We start from the raw sequence: 22,789 nt of genomic DNA on the forward strand, positions 1-22,789 counted from the left end.
ATTTTTATGCTTTGGGTTGGGGGCCTCATTTTCTCATAATAATCTAAACAAGTTGTTTATGGTTTGATTCTTTAAGACTAAGATGATCACAATGTTTTACTTCATTCCTATAGCAACAACAAAAAAATCCCTTTATTCAGAATTAGCAGAGAGTACAAATATCATCCATGTAGACTAAATTTGCCTGCTAGTGAAATTAACTTTCTGCAGAAATGTAAAGGGTGTAGATCTGACATGATTTACAATGGCTATTCCTATAGTTGGGATTTGTTCTCTTGTTGGGATTTAAAAACCTATTTGTTTCCATGTTGGGCAATGAAATACCGGTAAGGCACAAATAAAAATCTCATATTATTTTATAAGGAAGTCCAAGTGCTCTCATTTACCCCTTTACTTTAAAGAAAACTGTCACACAATCTAGCTAATATTTATGTACTACTGCAGATGCAAAACAAGTTAAAAAACCTGCACTATATAAAACAGTAAAACACATGTCCAACTAATTACTTGATGCCATGAAATGGAGGTTTTACAAAATTCTTGTCCTGACCTACTTTAAAATTCTCATTTTGTGTGCAGTTAGTGGTCCTTTATGAGTGTATGTCAAGAATCATAGGGATAGAGCGGTAAGTAGCTAAATGTGCTGCCATTCAGACACTGAAGATTCTGAAAGCCAAGGTGGGTGGACCCAGTATTATCAACTGGGCAAGGAAAGAAAAGCTGTAAAAATATATAGGCAATAATCTTCATGTTATAAACCTTATTAATGCTTACCCAATTTGTCTGTAATGGAGTTATTCCTTTTCTTCTCCTTCATTCCACTTTCCCATTCCCCTCCTCCACCAGTCACCAAATACATTTTTTAATTATTTAGGGAGCTCCAGAAAGTCAAAATAGCAGCTAAACCCAGTTACAATTCACCCTATTCACATTTGCTCACATTCCTACAATTCATTCCTACTCACTAGGAATATAAAGGAGTGGCAAGAAGAAACTGAAAAATTAAGGTCCATTTTTGAGGTATTTCAAAGGGAAGTAAAGGAGAGATGGTAGATACACATACCAGACCTCAGTGCAATAAAGTATTTACAATCATCGGAATGGAACCACCAGGTCCCAATTATAACCCAATAATAAGAAAACAGTCAAATTATATGGCTGGCTCTTGTTTACCAGAGGAAATTCTAGAAATTTGATTTAAGAAAACTGACTACAAAAATGGAACCATCTGGATGATTTTCCTTGCATTGAGACCATCCTTCCTCCCTCCCCTCAACTTCCTGCATGACCATCATGCTCTCCTTTCTAACTTTGTCAAGTATTTACTTCAGGAATGTTGGGACCATCAGGGACTTTAAATTCTTAAAACTAGAAAGAGTTATAGAAAGTCTGATGACAATCCATTGGGATATTCTCAAATTCTCACTCATCATGTATTCTCTTCTCAAGGATATTAGGGGAATCATGTATCTAGAAAATGCTGGCAATAGTAGGTGCCGAACAAACACATACTGAATGAATGGAATTAATTAAATGAAATGAAATAGAATTGGGTTGTGGAAGGAAAGAAATCCAATAAGGGCTCAAGAATGTAGAGTTCATTTGAAGGGCGATTCCACCTCCTACTAGTCATACAGTCCCTCGTGATGACCTCTTTAACAGTGTTAAAGGACAGGGGTTGTTCATGCTTTGCATTCACCTTTAAGACTATATAATTAGTAGATATTTATTTTACTGCAGTTTTCTTTTCTGTGTTAGCTTAGTGTTAGCTATGTATCACAAAATTTAAGGTCTAGAATGGCAAAAAAAATTTTTTTTCATTTCTTCACTAAAGTGGCTTGGCATACTCCCTAACATGCATTGTGTATTCAGTCTTGTAACAGGACAAATGCGTGTCAGAACCCCAGCTCTGGTCACTTACTAGCTATAAAATTTTGCAGTTCTGGAATAGGTTTGCAAAGATCTAAGAAATAAACATTCAGTATTAAAAGAATCAATCCCAGAGTATCAAACACTCACTCCCAGTTAATGTTTTTTTACTTTTCGAAATATATCAATAAATCATTCCAAGTGGGCAAGGAAAAAAGCTTTCTAATATTCAGTTTCCTCACCTATCAATGTCAATATCACTATCTATCTCACAGGGTACAGGGTAACTTCCAAGATCATATGAGAAAGTACGTTAAAGTGCTTTATAAAGAACCAACTATAAAATCAGCCATTGGAAATACCACATTTTTTCCAGTTGAAGATGAGCCAGCCTAATGGAGTGAACGAACATCAACTTAGGAATTGGATAGATAAAAATTCCTGAATTTAAAATCTGGATTCAATTACTTAATAGCCATTTACAATCCTGAGCCAATTATTCCCAGTAAAATGGAGGTAATGACACCTATATCTTATATAATTATATGAGGAATAGAGATGATATACTATGTAAAGTGCTTAATCCCATTCCTGGCACATTGCTTTAAACACTCAACATTTATTATTACAATAAGTCAAGAGAACTGTCCCATGTATTCATGCTATACATTAGTTGTACACAGCCATCATAAATGGCAAGGACCAGCACAGAACACAAGTTTTCCTTCTGACAGATTTTTTCCCAAGTTCCAGCACACTAATCAAGAAATAGATTTATTACAGTATTGGACAGTTATATGTGGAGTTTAGGGTACCCGCCCAAAGGATACATTTTAAAGTAACTTCAGAAATAAAATTCATAAATAATTGAATAAAGAAACACAATTTGGTTCTCAGATTTTGAAGGGATGTGACTAACAATGACCCAACATCCAAAAAGATGCACCTATGCAAATAATTAAGTTAAACAATACCAGGATATGGGTCCCACATCCTTCTTAACTATTCTCCTGAAAAATATTTCCACCCTAGCTAGTTTGGCTCAGTGGATAGAGTGTCGGCCTGCGGACTGAAGGGTCCCAAGTAGGGGGCTCGATTCCCAGTGTGGGGCATGCAGGAGGCAGCTGATCAATGATTATCTCTCATCATTGATGTTTCTATCTCTCTCCCTCTCCCTTCCTCTCTGGAAAAAAAAAGATGGAAAAATACTTCCCTCAACTTTCCCCTTTCCTTTTTTTAGTAAAAGGATTTGACTCTGTAAAAGCTTTATAAGCAGAGGAAGGAGTTGTAATCATTAGCCATTTTTCCACATGCACATAACCACCCTGTCACTTTAGGTTATCTTCTTTCTGGGTATCCAAATTATTACTTCACATGTTACCAGTGCAAAACATCAATCTTTTACTTATTGCATTTCTGCTATATGGAGAATATTTTCACCCTTGAGTTTTTGTAGTTGGTCACTGGACAATCTGCTGTCTTCTAGCTTTTCATGCCCTGTCTGTTCAAAATAATTCAACTCAAATCATTTTCCTGATCCAGTGGACCCTCACTGTTTTAAGCTAAAGCAGAGGACATGGGGCAGTTGTGTCTGAGGTAGTTCTGATCTCCATGGGTATAATATTTATGTCTTAAAATGCCCAATATATTCTTAAGACGATAGAAACCTAAATGAAAATCACAATGAGGGCAAATGACAAATGGAAAATTGTAACTAAGGAGTTTTCATAATGCACTAATTGACAGGAAAATCATTAAAACAATAAGATCTATTTACACAGTAGCAACCGTAATACCTTGTTAACTTATAGTCCCAAAGGTCTGAAGTTAGAACAATAAGATTATCACCGGAAAGATGAAGCTTTTCAGTTTCTCAAACAAAATACTTTATTAGCACTTTTAAAATTAATGACTGTCTAAATAAATAAACTTACTTACATTTTTGAACAGTTGCTCAGCAAGTTCTCTGACATGCTTTATCATCTTCAGTGGGTTATTTTCTTCAACTTTAATTCGCTCTACCTCAAAAGCTACCAGCTTGAAAAAAGAATGAAATGGCAAAACATCAATTCTAAGATATGCTGAATTAGAAAACTGTGTGATAATTTTATACAATTAGCAAACCAAGAAGCACCCAAAATATACACTATTACTAAAATAACATTTTAGATTTTTGCTGGGCTTCACCTCTATTCTAGATGCATGGAGTCTATACAGTCATTGGATAGTTCAGTGATCTCCCCCCCTGAGGATTTAGGGCCCTCTTTCCTCTTGGAAAAGTCATTTCTGGAACTCAGAGACCCTTTCATTCTCCAGGCCTCACTTAGACATTTCTCACTTGGAGAAGTGTGGGTGGTCAGAAAGTCACCAAACATGTCCCTAACTCACAAAACACGAACCAAATGTTCAAGTCAGGTCACTCAGATGCTGGTTCCAGCTCTGCTCACAGTGGAATTTGGAAAAAGTCACTAAAACTCCTAGGCTCCAGTTTCTTCATCTCTAACATAAGATGGAGGAACAAGACGATCTTTAGGCTCCTTCCAGTTTTCAAATTATATAAACTCTAATCCACGTCCCTACTAACTAACTAGCTGGGAGAACTGGGGGAGTGTGTATATTTGGAGTAGAGAGAAGAGTACTGACAGGAAAAAAAATGTATGAGGAGGAGTGGGTAGATGGACGAATTTTCAAAAAAGGGTATAAGATATTTTCTTCTAGGAACTACTAGATTTACTGGAATAGACAGACATATAAAACCATGACTTCACCTATTCTAGGCCAGGATTCAGAAAGACTGTCAAACCAGGGCAAACACTTTTCCTTCTAACAGGCCTAGTTGATGGAGTGTGGGGATAAGCTGCTTCTCAAAGCTCCATAATCCTTTGTGGGGTAGACTGCCCAAGCTAAATGAGAACAAGGATCCCTTTCCCAGAAGCACACAACACTTTCCTACAAAAGCACACTCTAATGCAAACCAACTAAGCGGCCAAAGATGATAGACAAGAAATTACTTAGGTCTGATGTCTCATAGCTTTTAGGCACTTGACAAGTATACATATGAACTGGTTTTCAAGTAATATCAACAAGATGCCAAAAATCATCACTGCTGGCAGAACCTAGAACAGAATGAACACTAAGAGACACAACAGGAATCTTGGACAAGGTCCTTGCCTTATCATTGGTTCTAATCTAAAGGATATATGTATCTTATGTCTATAAAAGCAGATAATCTTACCTAATAATGACAAACATGTAAATTGACTGTACCTCTGCTATGCCCACAGCCAATCAGAGTGAGTATGCAAATTAGAAGGCCAAAGATGGTTGCCGCCCAGCTGCTCCAGGCGCGGAGTGACCAGGCAGGGCAGGACGCCTGCTATGAGTGGGAGGGCGGGGGGCAAAGGGATCTACAGGAGCGGAGTGTCGCAGCGAAGACAAGACTGCAGACTCCGGAGTCTGCAGTGAAGACGAAGATGGTAGACTCCAGCCAAAGTCTGCAGCAAAGACGAAGACGACAGACTGCAGCCGGTGTCTGCAGCAAAGACGAAGATGGCAGACTCTGGCTGGAGCGAAGGCCTGGGTCCCAGGTGCCGGAGGAAAACCGGTGCTAGAAGCCAAGGGAAGGAAGGGCTATTGCACGAATCTCTTCATGCAACGGGCCTCTAGTAAAAGATAAGCTGCCAGATGAAGTTAGAGATACAAAATAAAGTAGACCTCCAATGTACTCTGGGGAGGTGGTGAGATAAGAGCAAAGTATGAAGAATGGATGGTCATGGTCAATCTGAAAGGTAGAGGGAGGGCACTCCAGGCTAGGGAAGGACATACAAAAATAGTCAGAGGCTGTAGCAAGCAAATTTTTTGAAAGTAATTCATATGAATTATTAATTGTGACAAAACTGCCAGAGGGGAGAATTTAGATAGAAAAGAAAGGGGGTATATAAACAAATATTACTATTCAAAATGCTTCAGAGACTAGTAAAATGGAAGAGCTAGAAAAGAGTATAAAGAGCATCCAATTTAATCCCAAAATTATGTCTCAATTACCTAGGATCTAAAGGCCGATATCTATACTAATAAAAGGGTAATATGCTAATTAGCCTGGGTCAACCGGATATCTTCCGGTCATCTGGTCCTCCTTCTGGACAAAGCCATGGTGGCGGGGGCCAAGGTAGAGGCGGTTAGGAGTGATCAGGCCAGCAGGGGAGCAGTTAGGGGCGATCAGGCCAGCAGGAGAAGGTGGTTAGGGGCGATCAGGCAGACAGGAAGAGTGGTTACAGGCAATCAGGCAGGCAGGTGAGCGGTTAGGAGCCAGCGGTCTCAGATTGCAAGAGGGATGTCCGACTACTGGTTTAGGTCCAATCCTGTAGAGGGGTCACGGATTGGAGAGGGTGCAGGCCAGGCTGAGGGATCCCCCCATGCACAAATTTCATGCACCAGGCCTCTAGTATGTTAATATTAGATAACTAATGATCAATCGTATTTAATGTTGGTATAAGAACTGTAAGAAATAATTGTCCACCTCAGGGCAATTTCTTCTAAATCCTCATATGATTTTTTCTACTATTAATTAAAGCGTTTGGTGCAATTCTCCATACTCAGAATTAAAACATGTGCCTCTTCTTTCAATCTCCACCTGTGAATACTTAATTATCTCTATATAATAAAAATAAAAGATCCTTCTCTGAACCAAGAATCTTTAAGACCTTGAGTCCTACCTTCTCTACATAAAATAAAACCAGCAACTCCAAAATATGATCACTATTACTATTCTCCACTAGCTTGGGTGCTAGAAGTGTTTTCTTTTACAGACTTCAAGGAACTTTACATTTATTGGTTCAAATACAGTCCTCTTTCAGAAACTGAAATTGGAATAACATTCCTCATTTTATCCACCAGAATGGGCTTCTATGAAAATAGTTAAATGGTAAATGGAAAGATGCATTAAAATAAGAGAAATCACAATGAACACAAAATAGCATCCTTATTTTAACTCACATCTGTTCTAACTTTCCCTTTCTAAGGCCAATTTCTTGATGATAGAGACTTAAACCTGTCTTTTATATATTTAGTATCTCCCAAGGGAGCTATCGTGGATATCAGTAAGAATGCTACTAAGCTAAATTATGTCTCTAGGACACTGATAAACAATATATAACTGCTTAAAGTCACATATCTACTCATTAAACTTTGACTTTTTCTCTATGAAACCAATAAAGGAATTGTGTTATTGCCTTCAAAAATAACTGTTCTACTTACACAATCACTGTCAATTTTTACAAAAATATTTTAATTAACAATTTAAAATTAAGTTGTTCAAGATTTTATGTATGTCTGAGATATCCTATAGTTATATTTTTTATAATTGTATTTTCACATTTTAAATATCAAGATCGGCTAAGCAAAATAGTAATAATATTTGGATTATTTAATATTTAATGTATAACATAGTTATAATTTTGATTAAAAGTTTAAAATTCTACTTCTCTACTTTGTACCAGCCTAATTTTGTCTGTAAATAATGTATTCAGCCGAAACCGGTTTGGCTCAGTGGATAGAGCGTCAGTCTGCGGACTCAAGGGTCCCGGGCTCGATTCCGGTCAAGGGCATGTACCTTGGTTGCGGGCACATCCCCGGTAGGGGGTGTGCAAGAGGCAGCTGATCGATGTTTCTCTCTCATCGATGTTTCTAACTCTCTATCCCTCTCTCTTCCTCTCTGTAAAAAATCAATAAAATATATTTAAAAAAAATAATAATGTATTCATTTGATAAAAACTATACCTCGTCAAAGAGATCACAGGATCTATAGGGAGGGCCTCTTTCTGAAACAAAACCTGCAAACGCCATTCCATTGAGAACTTTAGTGAGGAAATCATTTTCAATCAAACCACGCTGCCCCAAGAAAGCTGTCTGTAAAGAAAGAAAATGTGAAATGAATAATTTATCACTCAGTAATGAATGGATGCTCAAAACAAAATAAATCTATCTATCTATATAAAAGCCTAAGCGACCATCAACCGTTCGCCTGGTTGACCATTCACCCGGTAGCTATGATGCACAATGACCACCAGGGGGCAGATGCTCTGACTAGTAGAGGAGGGAGCTTGATTCCTTGCGGAATTGGCTGTGGGTTAGGTTGCTGCTGGGGCACTGTTGGCCCGAATCTGTTTCACCCATACCCTGGACCCAGATAGGAGGGAGCCCGATTCCTTGCAGAATCGGCTGTGGGTTAGGTTGCTGCTGGGGGGAGGGCAAGAAGAGATTAAACAAAGATCTTATATAAATACTGGAGGCCCAGTGCACGGATTCATGCACTACTGGGGTCTCTAAGCCTGGCCTGCGGGGATCGGGCCGAAACTGGCTCTCTGACATCCCCCAAGAGGTCCCGGATTGCGAGAGGATGCAGGCTAGGCCAAGGGACCCCACAAGCACCAGGGCTCTAGTACAAAGATAAAGCTTGAATAAGTGTCTTCATGCAAAAATGTGTTACTATAAATTATACTTCTCTTAAAAAGGTTTTTGATACCTGAGATACTACAGGTATTGGAAAGAATAAAAATGATCTGTCTGTAAAGCAGGAGGAGAAATAAAAAATTAATACTCAATTTTAAAAGAAAACCAATTTAAAGTTAACATTATACTCTGAATGAAAACATGTTAGTTCCATAGTATTATTAAAAATTATCAATACAGTGAATGGATGATGTGTTGTAGAATTGTGCACCTGAATAGATTCTACTTTGTACTAGCCTAATTTTGTCTGTAAATAATGCATTAATTTGATAAAAAGTGTACCTCATCAAAGAAGTATCACCCCAATAAATTCAATAAAAAGGAAAAAAATCATCATATAACCACACAAAGCAGATATTTTAAATAACCCCATTTGATAAATTAAGGGGAAAATACATGGCCAGAAAAGAACAACCAAGTTGTTTTATTTAATTGGAGTCTACATTTTGGACAGATTCCATGTAGTTCTGTACCTTACCTTGTGAAAATGTATCACTGGTTCTGCATGAATTCTTATGAGCTGTAGGCATGATCTATATCCTTGGAAAAGTTGTGCAAATAGTCTAAGAAAAACTGCACGTACTTCTTTATCCTGAAAATATAAGAAGAAACATGTTAGGTAACTGAATTTCTTAAAAAATAAAATGAATTATCACAAAATCAAAAAGTTGAGGGATTATTAAATAAATCTGTATGTCTGTGCTTCCTACACGTCAGTCTCCTTTGTGGCAATCCTGAGTGATCGGCCTCTAGTCTGTTCCACTGTTGGCAGCATAGGCTGTTCAATAGTTCTTTTTAAAATTGAACCAAACAAAACTTGCTTCTAGCACATTCAATTTTCCTATCAGAAAAAACACAAGTCACAGTCTCCCCTTTCACCATGCTCAAGAAGGGCATATTTCCAAAGTCATTTGCTTTTTATAGCCATCAAAAGAATATCACAAATACAAAGAAAAAAATCAAAAAGACTTTTTAAAGCTTATAAAATTCTTCCAAAATTTATCCAACTTATAAAAATGTATTCTCATATTAATAAGGTCTGACTTCAACTCTGTTTTAATAATTCAGGCTTTTATATAAATCATAGTTTTGGAATTGGGAGAAAATTTACAGATTTATTTAGTCAACCTTTATTTAATTAATGAGGAAATAGTCAAGAATGCTTAATGAACTTGTCAAAGGTGTCCAGCTCTATGAAGCTCCTGATTGGCCACAAAGCTCATCTCCAAGAAATGCACTGAGCAAAATTCAAAAGGGATCCCTGTTACATATTCACCCTTTTATGGCTTCTAGTTGGGACTATTTTCATCTACTCACTCCTCAAACTTGATTCTCTTCTATTATCAACAATACTGTTTCCATTTTTTTGTAAGCTTCCCTCTCCCCACTTTTTTTATCCTTGCTTGACACAATTTTCCAGGTTATAGCCTAGGTTCTGATTTTTTGTCCGCTACTTATTATGCTTCCTCAGGACAACAGTTTTAGCCCTTCTCCCCACTGGTCAGTGTGCTGCCCTGTGACTTCTCTTTGAGCAGGTCATGAGGTGAGTCAGTAGCAATTCTCTTGATTTCTAATTTGGTGCATTGTTTACTAGGCTGTCCACCTAACTCTCATTTTTACTAGGTTGTCCATGTAATTCAGCTTCTTTAACAACTGTAAAAATAAAAGTACAGTTCTCTTTAAAAGCATAAAACTTAAATTTTAAACTTCTTACCAGCATTTTTGAGTGGGATAAAGCTGTTCGTGGAGGGGGAAAAGCATGATCTGCCACTTCCAAATCTGGGTGTAGAATCTAAAGCAAAGAAGTTTTGTTATACAGAAGATCTTAATATCAAATAAAACCTATTATTTAATCTACTTGGCGCATTATATGAAAAAGTGTCAGTATATGAATGACAATATATTTTTTCCATGAACTGCAATGCAGTTAGCTGAGGCAGTTCTGTATATATTATTGTGAAATTATCTCCAAGAGAAAATATTTAATGAAAAACCATGTACTAGAAAAATTCACATATGTAAGTCTATATATGTACATGCATTGATGTACATATAAATGAAAATGCAAAGTTCTGAAAGAATATACACTAAGCTATAAAACAGTAGTTACCTCTGGGAAGGGAATGGTCTAGCACAGAGCTATTTCTCTTTATAGTGGAAAATTTTAAACAAGCATTTATTTTTATGTTTCTTAGTATAATTAAAATTAATTAATTAACGGAAATCTTGAGGAGAATATGAAGGCTTTAGTTCTAGTAATGGCTTAAAATGCAGAATTTCTAAGTTTCAATTTTCTGATGATGGATCAATGGGCACCTAAAAATGTCAGTAAAATAAAATACTGTGCTTTTACAAATCAAATAAGGTAAAATAACTATAAAAAATTAAATTCATTCCAATGAGAAACATCCAGGCCACAGGTTTCTTAAAACATCACTACACAGAATGCTGGACATTTAATCTGTCTATAAGTAACATCTTCCTGTAGTAACTTGAAAACACTGGCAAAACAACATCCTACTGTTTTGCAAGTAGCACACCTATCATAGAGGAATGAGATGTCAATAGGAGGTTGGAGGAGAAGGAAAAAGTGCTGGCTTCTAATGGGGGTTTAGGGAAATCAGTGACCTCAAGGCAGAGTCTAGTCTTGTTTTCACATGTGTGTTTCCAATACCTATGACATTATTTAGTACTAAGTAAATACGCTGAGTGAAAAAATGAATGTACAACAAATATTCAGTTAGGATTCAAAGTATATTATTTAGATAATATTTAGTAAAGACTCCTAAATAATCCATGAGACTATATTCATGTTTTAAGACCTTTTTAAAAAAGTAATTACACTGCTCATGATATTTAATTATAATTATCTTAGTTTAGATTTAAATCAAGATAAAATTGCTATTTAAAAAATGGCATACCAAAGAAAGAGCTGCTTGAGTCTGATGTAGAAGTGGTTCCGGGAGGGACGAGAGGTGAATACATTCAGGAATTTTAATAGTTCCTCCATCCAAATCTGCTATGATTACATCTAACTGAAAGAGATAAAAATTAATATAATTAATACAATATATTTGTTGTTGAGCAAATTAATTTGACCTTCACTAATTCAAAATGAGAAGAACCAGGTGTGGAAGAGCTTCTTCTTCTTCTTCTTTTTTTTGGTTAATCCTCACCCGAGGATATTTAATCTATTGATTTCTAGAAAGAGTGGAAGGGAGAGAGGGAGGGAGGGAGAGAGAGAGAGGAGAGAGAGAGAGAGAGAGAGAATGAGAGAGAGAGAATGAGAGAGAGAGAGAGAATCATAGATGTGAGAGAGACACGTCAACTGGTTGCCTCCCACACTGGGGCCTAGGATTGACTGGCAATCCAGGTACGTGCCCTTGACCAGGAATTGGTGCGCAGGCTGACAATCCACCACTGAGCCACACCGGCCAGGGCTGGAAGGGCCTGTTGATTGCCCATAGTAATAGAACGCTGGGTTCATGGCTTCTGAGCTTCTGTCTAGAGTAGTCCCCCCTTATCTATGATTATGCTTTCTGAAGTCTCGGCTACATTCAGTCAAATGGTCTGAAAATATTAAAAGAAAAATTCCAGAAATAAACAATTCATAAGTTTTAAATGCATGCCATTATGAACAGTGTATTGAAATCTTGGGCCAGCCCACTGTCCTGCCTGGGACGTGAATCATCCCTTTGTGTAGCAGTATCCACACTGTATTATGCTACCCACCCACTTGTCACTTAGATCAGCGATTTTCAATTGGTGTGCCGAAAGAGGCACACTGGTATGCAACAAGAATTTAAAAAATTTTTTTTTCTTTTTCATTATGTATTTTTTTATTAAGGTATTACAAATGTGTCCTTATCCCCTCATTGTCCCCTCATCCCCCGAGTTCTGCCCTCACCCTCACCCCCTGATGTCTGCGTCCATCGCTTATGCTTATATGCATGCATACAAGTCCTTTGGTTATGCCACAAGAATTTTTAAAATATGCAATACCTGACTATTTAGTCAGGGGAACTGACCTAATTTCCCTTAGATTGTAAAAAAAAAATAATAATAATTTAAAAAAAATGGCGACAGTAACACAACAATGGCCATCTGATATGAATCAAAATTGTATCAATTTTTTTGTCAGATCGGTAAAAAATGTATTTTTTTGGTGTGCTGCAGAATTTTAATAATTAGTTTATGTGTACCATGAGATGAAAAAGGTTGAAAATCACTGATATAGACTGTGGCAGTATTGCAGTGCGTGTTGTCACATAGCCTTATTTACCTAACAATGATCCCAAAGTGCAAGTATAGTTATACTGGCAATTTGGATATGCCAAAGAGAAGCTGAAAAGTGATTCCTTTAAGTGGAGAGCTATGTATGTATAAGAAAAGAGATAGTATATATAAAGTTCAGGACTACCTATGGCTTCAGGCATCCATTGTGGGTCTTTTAATGTATCTCTTATGGATAAGGGGGAATTCCATATTTCCCAGCTTCCTTTGACATTAGGTGTGATAAGTGACTAATGAAAAGTGAAAATCAATGTGTATACTTCCAAGTACTCAAAACAGAGGAGACCTGAGGCTCTCTTTCCTCTTTCCATAGCTGAAGCTATGAACTAGCAGCAACCCAACCCTGAACGCTCAGATGATGGCAATACATGAGAGGATTCTGGTGGAGGGACAAGCAGGAAATAAGCTTGGACTTTCAATGATATCATGGAGCAAACTGGGCTGGTATAAGGAACACCTATACGGATCGCTGCATGAGTGTTAAACAAAATTCCATTTGTCTGGGCCATTGCATTTCGGATGCTTTATTATAGCAGTGTAGCCATAACCTAAATAACACAGTAATCATTACATAAGTTAACAATAAAAACAATTATTATATATCAAAATGGTACTGTTTAGGTGCTCAAGAAAGAAAATGACTTTTAGCATTTTACAAGTTTATTTACAAATAACTTACATACAAATGTAAGAGAAACTCGCCAAGATTGCTGAAGTTATTATTTACAGGATTAAAATTCATTGATTACAGGATTAAAATTCATTCTAATGTATTCATCAAAAAATTTAAAATTAGTTATCAAATAGTATCAGGTTATTATTACCCAAGATTTCCTTAGGGTCTCATAGGATATATTTTCCAGAGAAAAAGAAATTACTGGAAAAAATTACCTATAAGCTAGATGGATATACTTCTAACTAAAGGCCCATTGTACGAAGATTTGTGCAATAGGCCTTCCTTCCCCTGGCTGCCGGCACCGGATTTCCTCTGGCACCCAGGACCCAGGCCTTCACTCTGGCCGCTGCCTTCTGTCTTCGCTCCAGCCGAAGCCTTCAATCTTCACTCCGGCTGGAGCCTTCAGTCTTCGCTCCAGCTGGAGCGCCACTCCTGTAGCTCCCTCCACCTCCCCACCCTCCCTCTCATAGCAGGCATCCTGTCCCACCCCGGCTGGCCGCTCGGCGCCTGCATATGTGCTGCCCAGAAGCCCGGAATGGCTGAGGGGCGGGGCCACATCCCATCTTTGTTAGGTTAATTTGCATATTCACTCCTAGTTGGCTGGTGGGTGTCATGACGTGACAGTCAATTTGTATATTTCTCTTTTATTAGTGTAGATTAGTACTAACTAGGCTTTACTGAATGTTTATTGATTTATACATATTTTATACAGTGATATCAAAATTAAAAAGGAACTAGATAGATACCAACATATAAGGTTAGGCAGAATGATTAATATATGAATGAAGGTCCTGTTTATAATTACAATGTTGAATAGTCTTTTGTCAGTTTAAATGACATCTACAATTTGATTACAGTTGTAATCCTATATAATAAAAGGGTAATATGCAAATGGACCGAACTGCAGAATGACCGGTTGCTATGACGCGCACTGACCACCAGGGGCAGACACTCAATGCCTTTGCAGCAGCGCTAAGCTGTCAGTTGGACATCCCCTGAGGGCTCCAGGACCGCGAAGGGGCGCAGACCGGGCTGAGGGACCCCCACAACTCCCCAGTGCATGAATGTCATGCACCAGGCCTCTAGTTATATATAAGTACCAACAGAGTTTAAATCTTTGCAGCATTTAAAACTAAAAAAAAAACAAAGAAATATAAACTCATAAAGATCTGTGGATCACAAATGACATATAGCCCAACTTTTCAGGAAAGAAGTATTCTTAACCTTCCTGAAAAGTGTCATGCAATCTGTTCCTTAAACTCTGTTTATAGTGCTTGAGAATACACTCCTCACATAAGGAAACCCAGTCATCGCCATTGGACAGCTCTAATGGTTAAAAATTCTCATATTGAACAGAAGTTTACTATAGCCACTTATTCTATTTCAGCCTTTTAGAGCTACAAAAAATAAGCATTATCCTTCTTTCCTATTACAGCTACTTAAATATTTATCATTAGTTATCAAATAGTATCAGGTTATTATTACCCAAGATTTCCTTAGGGTCTCATAGGATATATTTTCTTTTTTTTTCCTAAATATATTTTTATTGATTTCAGAGAGGAAGAGAGAGGGAGAGAGAACATCAATGATGAGAGGGAATCATTGATTGGCTACCTCCTGCAGGTCCCACACTGGGGAATCGAGCCCGCAACCCCCGTCATGTGCCCTGACCAGGAATTGAACCATGACCTCCTGGTTCATAGGTCGATGCTCAACCACTGAGCCATGCCGGCTGGACTCACAGAATATATTTTCTAAACTCTTGAGAATCCTGATGTCCTTCTCTGAAGCATGTTATTTTTGTTACAGTCCCTCATAAAATGCAGTAGAGAGAACTAAACATGTTATTCCAGAATTAGCTTAGATGTAGAGCAGTGATTTTCAACCTTTTTCATCTCATGGCACACATAAAATAATTACTAAGATTCTGTGGCATACCAAAACATATTTTTTGCCAATCTGACAAAAAAAAAGATATACTTTTGATTCATTCACACTGGACGGCTATTATTGTGTTGGCTGTTGTCATTTTTTTATTTGACAACTAGAGGCCCAGTGCATGAATTCGTGCATAAGTGGGGTCTGGCCGGCTGGCCCCAATAGGGGCGAATCGGGGCCGGGCCTGTCAGCAGGAGGAGACAGCAGGAGGTTGGCTGGCTGGCCCGCCCTGATCAGGGCCCAATCAGGGCTAGGCCAGCTTGGGGGAGGGGCCGCAGGTGATTGGCTGATGGGCTCTGCCCCCAATTGGGGTGGAGGGGGCCAATTGGGAGCCAGCAGCCTGGGGGAGGTGCCATGGGTGGTTGGCCGGCCTGCACTGCCCCTGATTGGAGTGGGGGTGCAAACTGAGGGTGGAGCTGGCTGGAGGGAGGGGCTGCAGGTGGTTGGGGGCAGGGCCAGCCAGTGGGAGGGGTGTGGGCCAATCGAGGTGGTGGGGGCCCATCTGGGGTAGGGCTGGCTGGGGGAAGGGGCTGCGGGAGGTTGGCCGGCCAGCCCCACCCCCCGATCGGACCAGTTCGCTGGCCACAGTCGGCGTCATAGTGACCAGTTGTTCCGGTTGGTCACTGGCTTTTTATATATATAGATATATGGGAAAAGAGGTCAGTGTTCCTGATCAAACAGTCAGGTGTTGCATGTTTTAAAAATTGTTATGGCATACTGGTTAAAAATCATTGATGTTGAGTATTACTTTTCTTATTGGTATTTCTTTCTATTCTGTGGCATGAAAAGTAGAATAATCTTTCTTCTCACCCAACGATACAGTTTTTATTGGTTTTAGAGAGAGGGAGTGGGTCAGAGAGAGAGAGAGAGAGAGAAACATCAATGTGAGAAATTATATATCTTCTGCCTCCCCTACGTGCCCTGACCTGCAATTGAACCAGCCACCTTTCGGTATATGGGACAATGCTCCAACCAACTGAGCCACTCTGGCCAAGGCAGAAATAGAATAATCTGGTGGGGCTCATACTGGACCTGCATTCCACTAAAATCCTTCACTCTTTTGCAAATAATTTTTGCTTTTTAGATATCCACCATTCAGCATTAATACAGGCCTAATTTCAAAATATGAATAAATTAAAGTACTCAAAACAAAAGTATAAATAGAATGCTATATAGATTACTTTATCTTACTTTCCCATAGACAGGATGAAAAATACAGAAAAATAAACTTAATATGCCAAAGGAGAGGGCATTAATGAATTCATTTTGTAAATCTCTCATATTCGCTATAGAAAAATTAATATGTTTAGGTTTTTCAATGATGCTTTTCTTCCAGCCAATCTTTTCTGTAGGGAATGCAATAGAGCTGAAAATAGTAATAAGGTGAAATGTTATAAAACTCAAAGTAATAAGATAAACCTCTAGCCTCAATAAATGGCAACTTAAAGTTAAATACTTACAAGTTCATGGACATCAGTTTTAAAGATGGAATGTACTCCAATAATGAATGGTGTTGGTGAACTTAGAACTTCTAGTAGCTGAGCCGGGAGGATGGGAATATAAGGATAACTGGAAATAATGAAAATATGTGTGAGATATATTTGTTTCTCCATAATATAAACATTTTTCTTTCATCTTTATGCTATGAATTTTCAAGATTACCTATGTTTTGAAATTATCAACAATATTTTCATGGTTATTAATACTTTATTTTCAAAAGGACAGACTTAAAAAAATCTTCATGTGAAAGATACAATCAGCTATAATAAGATCTAAGTAAGTGGAATCCAGGGCAGCGTCCTTATCCCTTACGCCTCCTAGACAAGCAGTCTCTTTGGGTGTTTAATCTGGCTTCAAAGCATCCGATATAATAAAAGCCTAATATGCAAATTGTCCCCTTGGGCGGTCGTTTGACTGAGAGACCAGGAGTTTGACCTCTTGTTATGACTTGCGCGGACTGGACCACCAGGAAGTGGCGCAGAACATGGCAGGCATCGGTGACATGGTGCTGGCAGCGGGCGGCAGTAGAGGCGCTGCTGGCCCTGATGGGCCCCAAAGAGAGTGGGACTACAGTGGGATGGTGGAGCGGGTGGCGCCAGGCCAAGGCAGGTGCAAGCAGGGCCCGATTGCCCCACAGATGGTGATCAGCGGCGTTGGGGGGGGTCGGGGCCGCCACCTGGCTCCCAGGCACTGAGGGAGCTGGGCAGGGGGCCTGGCCCTGATTGACCTCCCCACAGCTGGCCCCGCAGGTGAGGGGGCAACCCCAGGCCAAGGCGGGGTGCCACGTGGGGCTGCGAGGCTGGGAGCACGAGCTGGGGCCTGATCTTTGCAGGCCACCCTGAAGGACCCCACCCGTGCACGAATTCGTGCACTGGGCCTCTAGTTTATAACATCAGAGAGTAACACTGACTCCCTGATGGGCCCTCCCCATCAACACTGGTGATTTGTCTACATAAAACAATCATTCAAATTCCATTTTTCTATACTTGACTTTGCATTCAATAAAAGTGGTAAAGTACAAAAAGTAAGGTCTAGACTTATCTAAGGGTTAAGAAAAGCACATAGGTAAATTTTTAAAAAAAGTTTTAAAATAAAATCTGTAGTCTACTTTTTTTCTAGTTTGTATGAACTTACAAAGCTGCATGTATCCAATCCATATATGATAATTACAAATGCACAATCACATTTATATTTCTACCTACTTTTGTTCTCTTCCCTACTGTATTATTTGAAGCAAATCCAGATATCTTATCATTTATATACAAATACTTTAGTAGGGATCTAAAAAAGATAAGGGTTCTTTTTTTAATAGAACAATATTACCAATATACCCCTAAAATTAATGATTCTTCAATATTAAAAAAATCACAGCACTAACTTAATTTTATTACCAACCATATTAAAAGAAAAGTAAATGCTACTGATAACACTATTCAAATTAATTTTTCACTAAATTAATCAACACTCAGTAACGGACGGCTTACAAAAGTTCCAAATTCTAGGCTAGATTTCAATCAGAATCATGACTTCGTAAAATACAACCTTATAGTTCAAACTATTGTGCCATGATGTTTTGACTAATCATTAATAATTAATGCATAATTTGAGAATAATAAAAGAAAAAGTAAAAAAGATCACCTATATTTAAGAGGAAACATTAAAGATTCCAGGGCTCTGCACGCATCACTGAGTCTCTGGAAACTTGCGGAATGGAAGAGAACCTTATTTTCCGTGAGGACTGCACAAAAGAGGCTGAGGACATTTTGAATTCCTGAAAAACACAAGAGTAAATGTTTACCAAATGCACTTAATTTTATATGTGTTGCCAACAAACACAGACTTAGAATGACATGGAATGAAAAAGCCAATATTTTTGAAATCTCTGAAGAAAAATATTTGGTTAAACTATAAATTCCACACAACTTATGGGATTTGTTTTCCCAAACTTTGTCTTTACTCTTCAAATCAGTTTAACACTAATTGAACACAGTTTGGAAACATACTATTACCTTCTTTTCACGAAATCTCCAAGGTCTGTACTTAAATTCCTATTTTAGACACTGCCATTGCTCTAATAATTTTTTCCCTCTTTAAAGAGCATTTGTCTAATGTTAATATAACCATACCAGCTTTGCTGTTGAAATTTTCCTGGCATATCTTTTTCCATATTTTATTTTAATCTTTTACTTCTTTTTTATTTTTATTTTAATCTTCTACTTCTTGTAAATAGCATGTAGTTGAAATTTTTTAAAAGGCCAGTCTGACAATATATATAGTACCTTACTTTATATATTTATTTGTTGTACCTCTTCCCCTCCCCCCCTTTCTTTATAATTTCTATTTATCCTGGATCTTCTTTTGTCCCTTTACCAGTGTGGAATTCATAAGCTGGTTCCTTTATTATATTTTTAGTGGTAACTCTAGAAAATACAGCTTGCATACTTATCAAGTTCAAGTTAAGTAGGTATATCATTTCTTAATTTCTCTGTTATTATGAATCATCTTTTTTTATATCCGTTCAACCTTAATTACATGAACCCACTAAATCAAGAGACCCCATTAGTTTTCTCAAGGTAAAATACTTTCTGTATTTCCCTTAACCACATGCAGATTTCTTCTTGGCCCATTATTATTTGCTATACTCTTTTCTTTTTAAATCCTTACCCAAGAATATTTTTCCAATGAGTTTCAGAGAAAGTGGAAGAGAGAGGAAGACAGAGAGAAATATCGATGTGAGAGAAACACATTGATTGGTTGCCTCCTGCACATGCCCCAACCTGGGTCTGGCCGGGGAGGAGCCTGCAACTGAGATACATGCCCTTGATTGGAATCAAATCAAGGACCTTTCCTTCAGTCCTTGGGTCAATGCTCTATCCACTGAGCCAAACCGGGTAGGCCTGCCATATTCTTTACTCATTTCCAACTTATCCCATATGATATATCTGAACTTATGAGTTCAACTTTTTAATCTTCTCTCATTTGGACTAATGTTAGAGTTTCATAACTGGTTTCCCTAATCCAGTCCTTATTAATTTCAAATCTATCCTCCAGACAGTTTCTAGCATCACGGACATCTATATATATAAAGAGCCAGGGTCCATAATGTCCAAAATGACCAAACAGACGACCGAACACCATAAGTCAGTCCTGCAGTCAGTACTGGGTCGCCGAGGAGACCCAGCACTGACTGCCCTTGCTGCAGGCATGGCAACCCAGCACTGACTGTCGAGGGGGCTGCGGATCAGGCCCAGAGAGAGAGGCAGGGTCTGATCTGCAGCCTCCATGGCAGCTGTTGATCAGCCCTTGCCTCTCTTTCTCTCCAGGCCTCACCAGCAGCTGCAGGGACTGCTGATCAGCCCCGCCTCTCTGATCAGGCCCGGAGACGCTGACTGGCATAGCAACTGAACAATCAGAACCAAATCTGGGTGAACTGTGAGGAGCCAATGGCTGCCTAAAAGGAGGAGCTTTTGACGCTGACTGGCATAGAAACCGAACAATCAGAACCTAATCTGGGTGAACTGTGAAGGCAGAACCTCAGGTGGGGGTTGAGGAGGAGTTTTAAGGGCAACAGCGTTTGGTGTTAAGTATAAGAAAGCGGTTCAATTTTTTAATGACTGGCTTGGCAGTATAGTGCATATGGCTGGCTATCAGTCCAGATATAGAAATTATGTATTTTTGTTTTGTCAAGAGCATTTTTCTCCTGCTGAAAAAGGCTCCCCCCCCCCCCCCCCGCCATTTAAGCAATCCTATCCTATATAATTTATCTATACTAATAAAAGGGTAATATGCTAATTAGACTGGGTTGACTGGCCATCTTCCAGACGTCCAACTTCCTTCCAGACAAAGCATGGTGGTGGAGGCTGAGGCAGAGGCAGTTAGGAGCGATCAGGCCAGCAGGGGAGGGCAGTTGGGGGCAAGATCAGGCTGGCAGGGGAGGGCAGTTAGGGGCAATCAGGCAGGCAGGCAGGTGAGCGGTTAGGAGCTAGCTGTCCCAGATTGCGAGAAGGATGTCCGACTGCTGGTTTAGGCCCGATCCCACATGCCTAAACCGGCAGTCAGACAGCCCCCAAGAGGTCCCTGATTGGAGAGGGTGAAGGCTGAGATGAGAGACTCCCCCCCCCCCACCATGCACGAATTACTAGTGGCCCCAGGCCACTAATAAAATATAAATCAGACTAAATTGCTTTCATCCCTCAAACCCTTCAATGTTTTCCAATGCTTTGGGGTAATGATTTTCAAAAGCATTCTGTTCCACAGAAGCAATTTAGTAAGAGAAACTCTGCTCCAACATTTTTTATATATTAATCTCTCTGAGACTCAGTTGGTAAAATGCAGATAATATTAAAACCTATCCTATAAGATTGCTATAAAAAAGTAATGGGATAATGCCTGGTTCTCAGCACAGTACCATGGTGAATCATCAAGGCATATTAGATGACAATATGGCTATTATAATTATTGTATTTGTTAACTTTAATTTCCTTTGAAGTTAGGGTTCTGATGCTAAAAATGTTTGAAAACACCTAACCCCCAAGATGAAGTCTGAGCTCTATGTCAAAATGCCTTCATGAACCTACATCCCCATCTTTCCAATTCTGTCCCAACTCCCACACCAGTGTGATCAATATTGAACTGATCCAGCTCTCAGGACACTTCCTTCAGTTTGATATATCTGCTACTTTCACCCATTTTCTTTCTGCCTGATGTCCCCTTCATTAAAATGTGAGCTCCTCAAAAACAGCTCTGGACCTTATACACTGATATACCCCTCCTGCCAAGCACAACACTTGCTACAGAACAGGCCCTCAAGAAGGTTTTGCTGAACTCACCACCTAAGTAGTGACATGAGTCACTATCAAAAGGTATTAAAACTTTCATTAAAAGATGTCAGAGAATCCTATATAATAAAGAGCTAATATGCAAATGGTCTGTCATGCCCTCATGACATCACGCCATAATGGCTCAGACACTCAACACTGGGCACAAATGAGCTCGTGAGAGAGGAATGGGGACCAGCCAGGCTGTGGCCCAGGAGAGAGACAAGCCGCCCACCCCGCGGTCCTGGGTGCCAGCAGCTGGGACTGTGGCCCGGGAGAGGGACAAGCTGCCTACCCCATGGTCCCGGGTGCCAATGGCTGAACCTGCACCTGCGGCCCGGGAGAGGGACAAGCCGCCTGCCCTGCGGTCCCGGGCACCAGCGCCTGTGCCTGCGGCCTGGGAGAGGCACAAGCCGCCAGCCCTGCAGTCTGAGGTGTCTGCGGCTGCGGCCCAGGCAAAGCCGCCTGCCCAAGGTCCCCTGCGGCTGGGGCTGGCCTGGGCAAAGCCGGCCCAGGTCCTGGGTGCCTGCGGCTGGCCAGAGGGAAGGAAGCCCGGGTCCCAGGTGCGGGGCGAGACAGAAGCGGTTAGGGGTGATCAGGCCAGCAGGGGAGCAGTTAGGGGCGATCAGGCCGGTAGGGGAGCAGTTAGGGGTAATCAGGCAGGCAGGCAGAGGTGGTTAGGGGCAATCAGGCAGGCAAGCAGAGTGGTTAGGGGCGATCAGGCAGGCAGGCAAGTGGCTAGGAGCCAGCGGTCCTGGATTACAAGAGGCAGTCAGACATCCCCCAAGGGGCCCCAGATTGGAGAGGGTGCAGGCCGGGCTGAGGGACCCACCCCCTGTGCACACATTTCATGCACTGGGCCTCTAGTATCTTTATAAATTTATATAAGGAAAGGGTAAAATACACAAATCCTAAATGAAAGGATTGATAAATTATTTAAAATAAGACATTTCTGTCAAAAATGACATTTAAAAAATGGAAACAAGTTTCAAACGGAAAGAAATTGCCTAGAAAGTATATAAATGTAAAAGGATAAGTGCCCAAAAGATGATTTTTAAATCTCCATTAAAATCAACAGGGGAAAAAAATCAACCTAAGGGAATATACAGTAGTTGAACAACATTGTTTGAACTATGTGGGTCCACTTATACTCAGGTTTTTTTCAATAAGTATTGTAAATATATTT

At 39.6% G+C, this 22,789-nt stretch overlaps 1 protein-coding gene across 1 annotated transcript in view; it reads right to left on the reverse strand.

The window, feature by feature from the left end:
• Positions 1-22,789, reverse strand: part of SBF2 (SET binding factor 2) — a 366,350-nt gene that overhangs the window by 143,709 nt on the left and 199,852 nt on the right. Inside the window, exons 7-13 of the mRNA XM_054725562.1 lie at positions 18,425-18,557; positions 16,747-16,855; positions 11,301-11,414; positions 10,094-10,171; positions 8,858-8,971; positions 7,648-7,776; positions 3,808-3,906 (exon numbers count right to left, since the gene is read on the reverse strand). Coding sequence (XP_054581537.1) covers positions 3,808-3,906; positions 7,648-7,776; positions 8,858-8,971; positions 10,094-10,171; positions 11,301-11,414; positions 16,747-16,855; positions 18,425-18,557 — 776 coding nt within the window. The remainder of the gene's footprint in view (positions 1-3,807; positions 3,907-7,647; positions 7,777-8,857; positions 8,972-10,093; positions 10,172-11,300; positions 11,415-16,746; positions 16,856-18,424; positions 18,558-22,789) is intronic.

This window comes from Eptesicus fuscus, chromosome 13, assembly GCF_027574615.1.
Source record: "Eptesicus fuscus isolate TK198812 chromosome 13, DD_ASM_mEF_20220401, whole genome shotgun sequence".
In the NCBI taxonomy this organism is placed as follows: domain Eukaryota; kingdom Metazoa; phylum Chordata; class Mammalia; order Chiroptera; family Vespertilionidae; genus Eptesicus; species Eptesicus fuscus.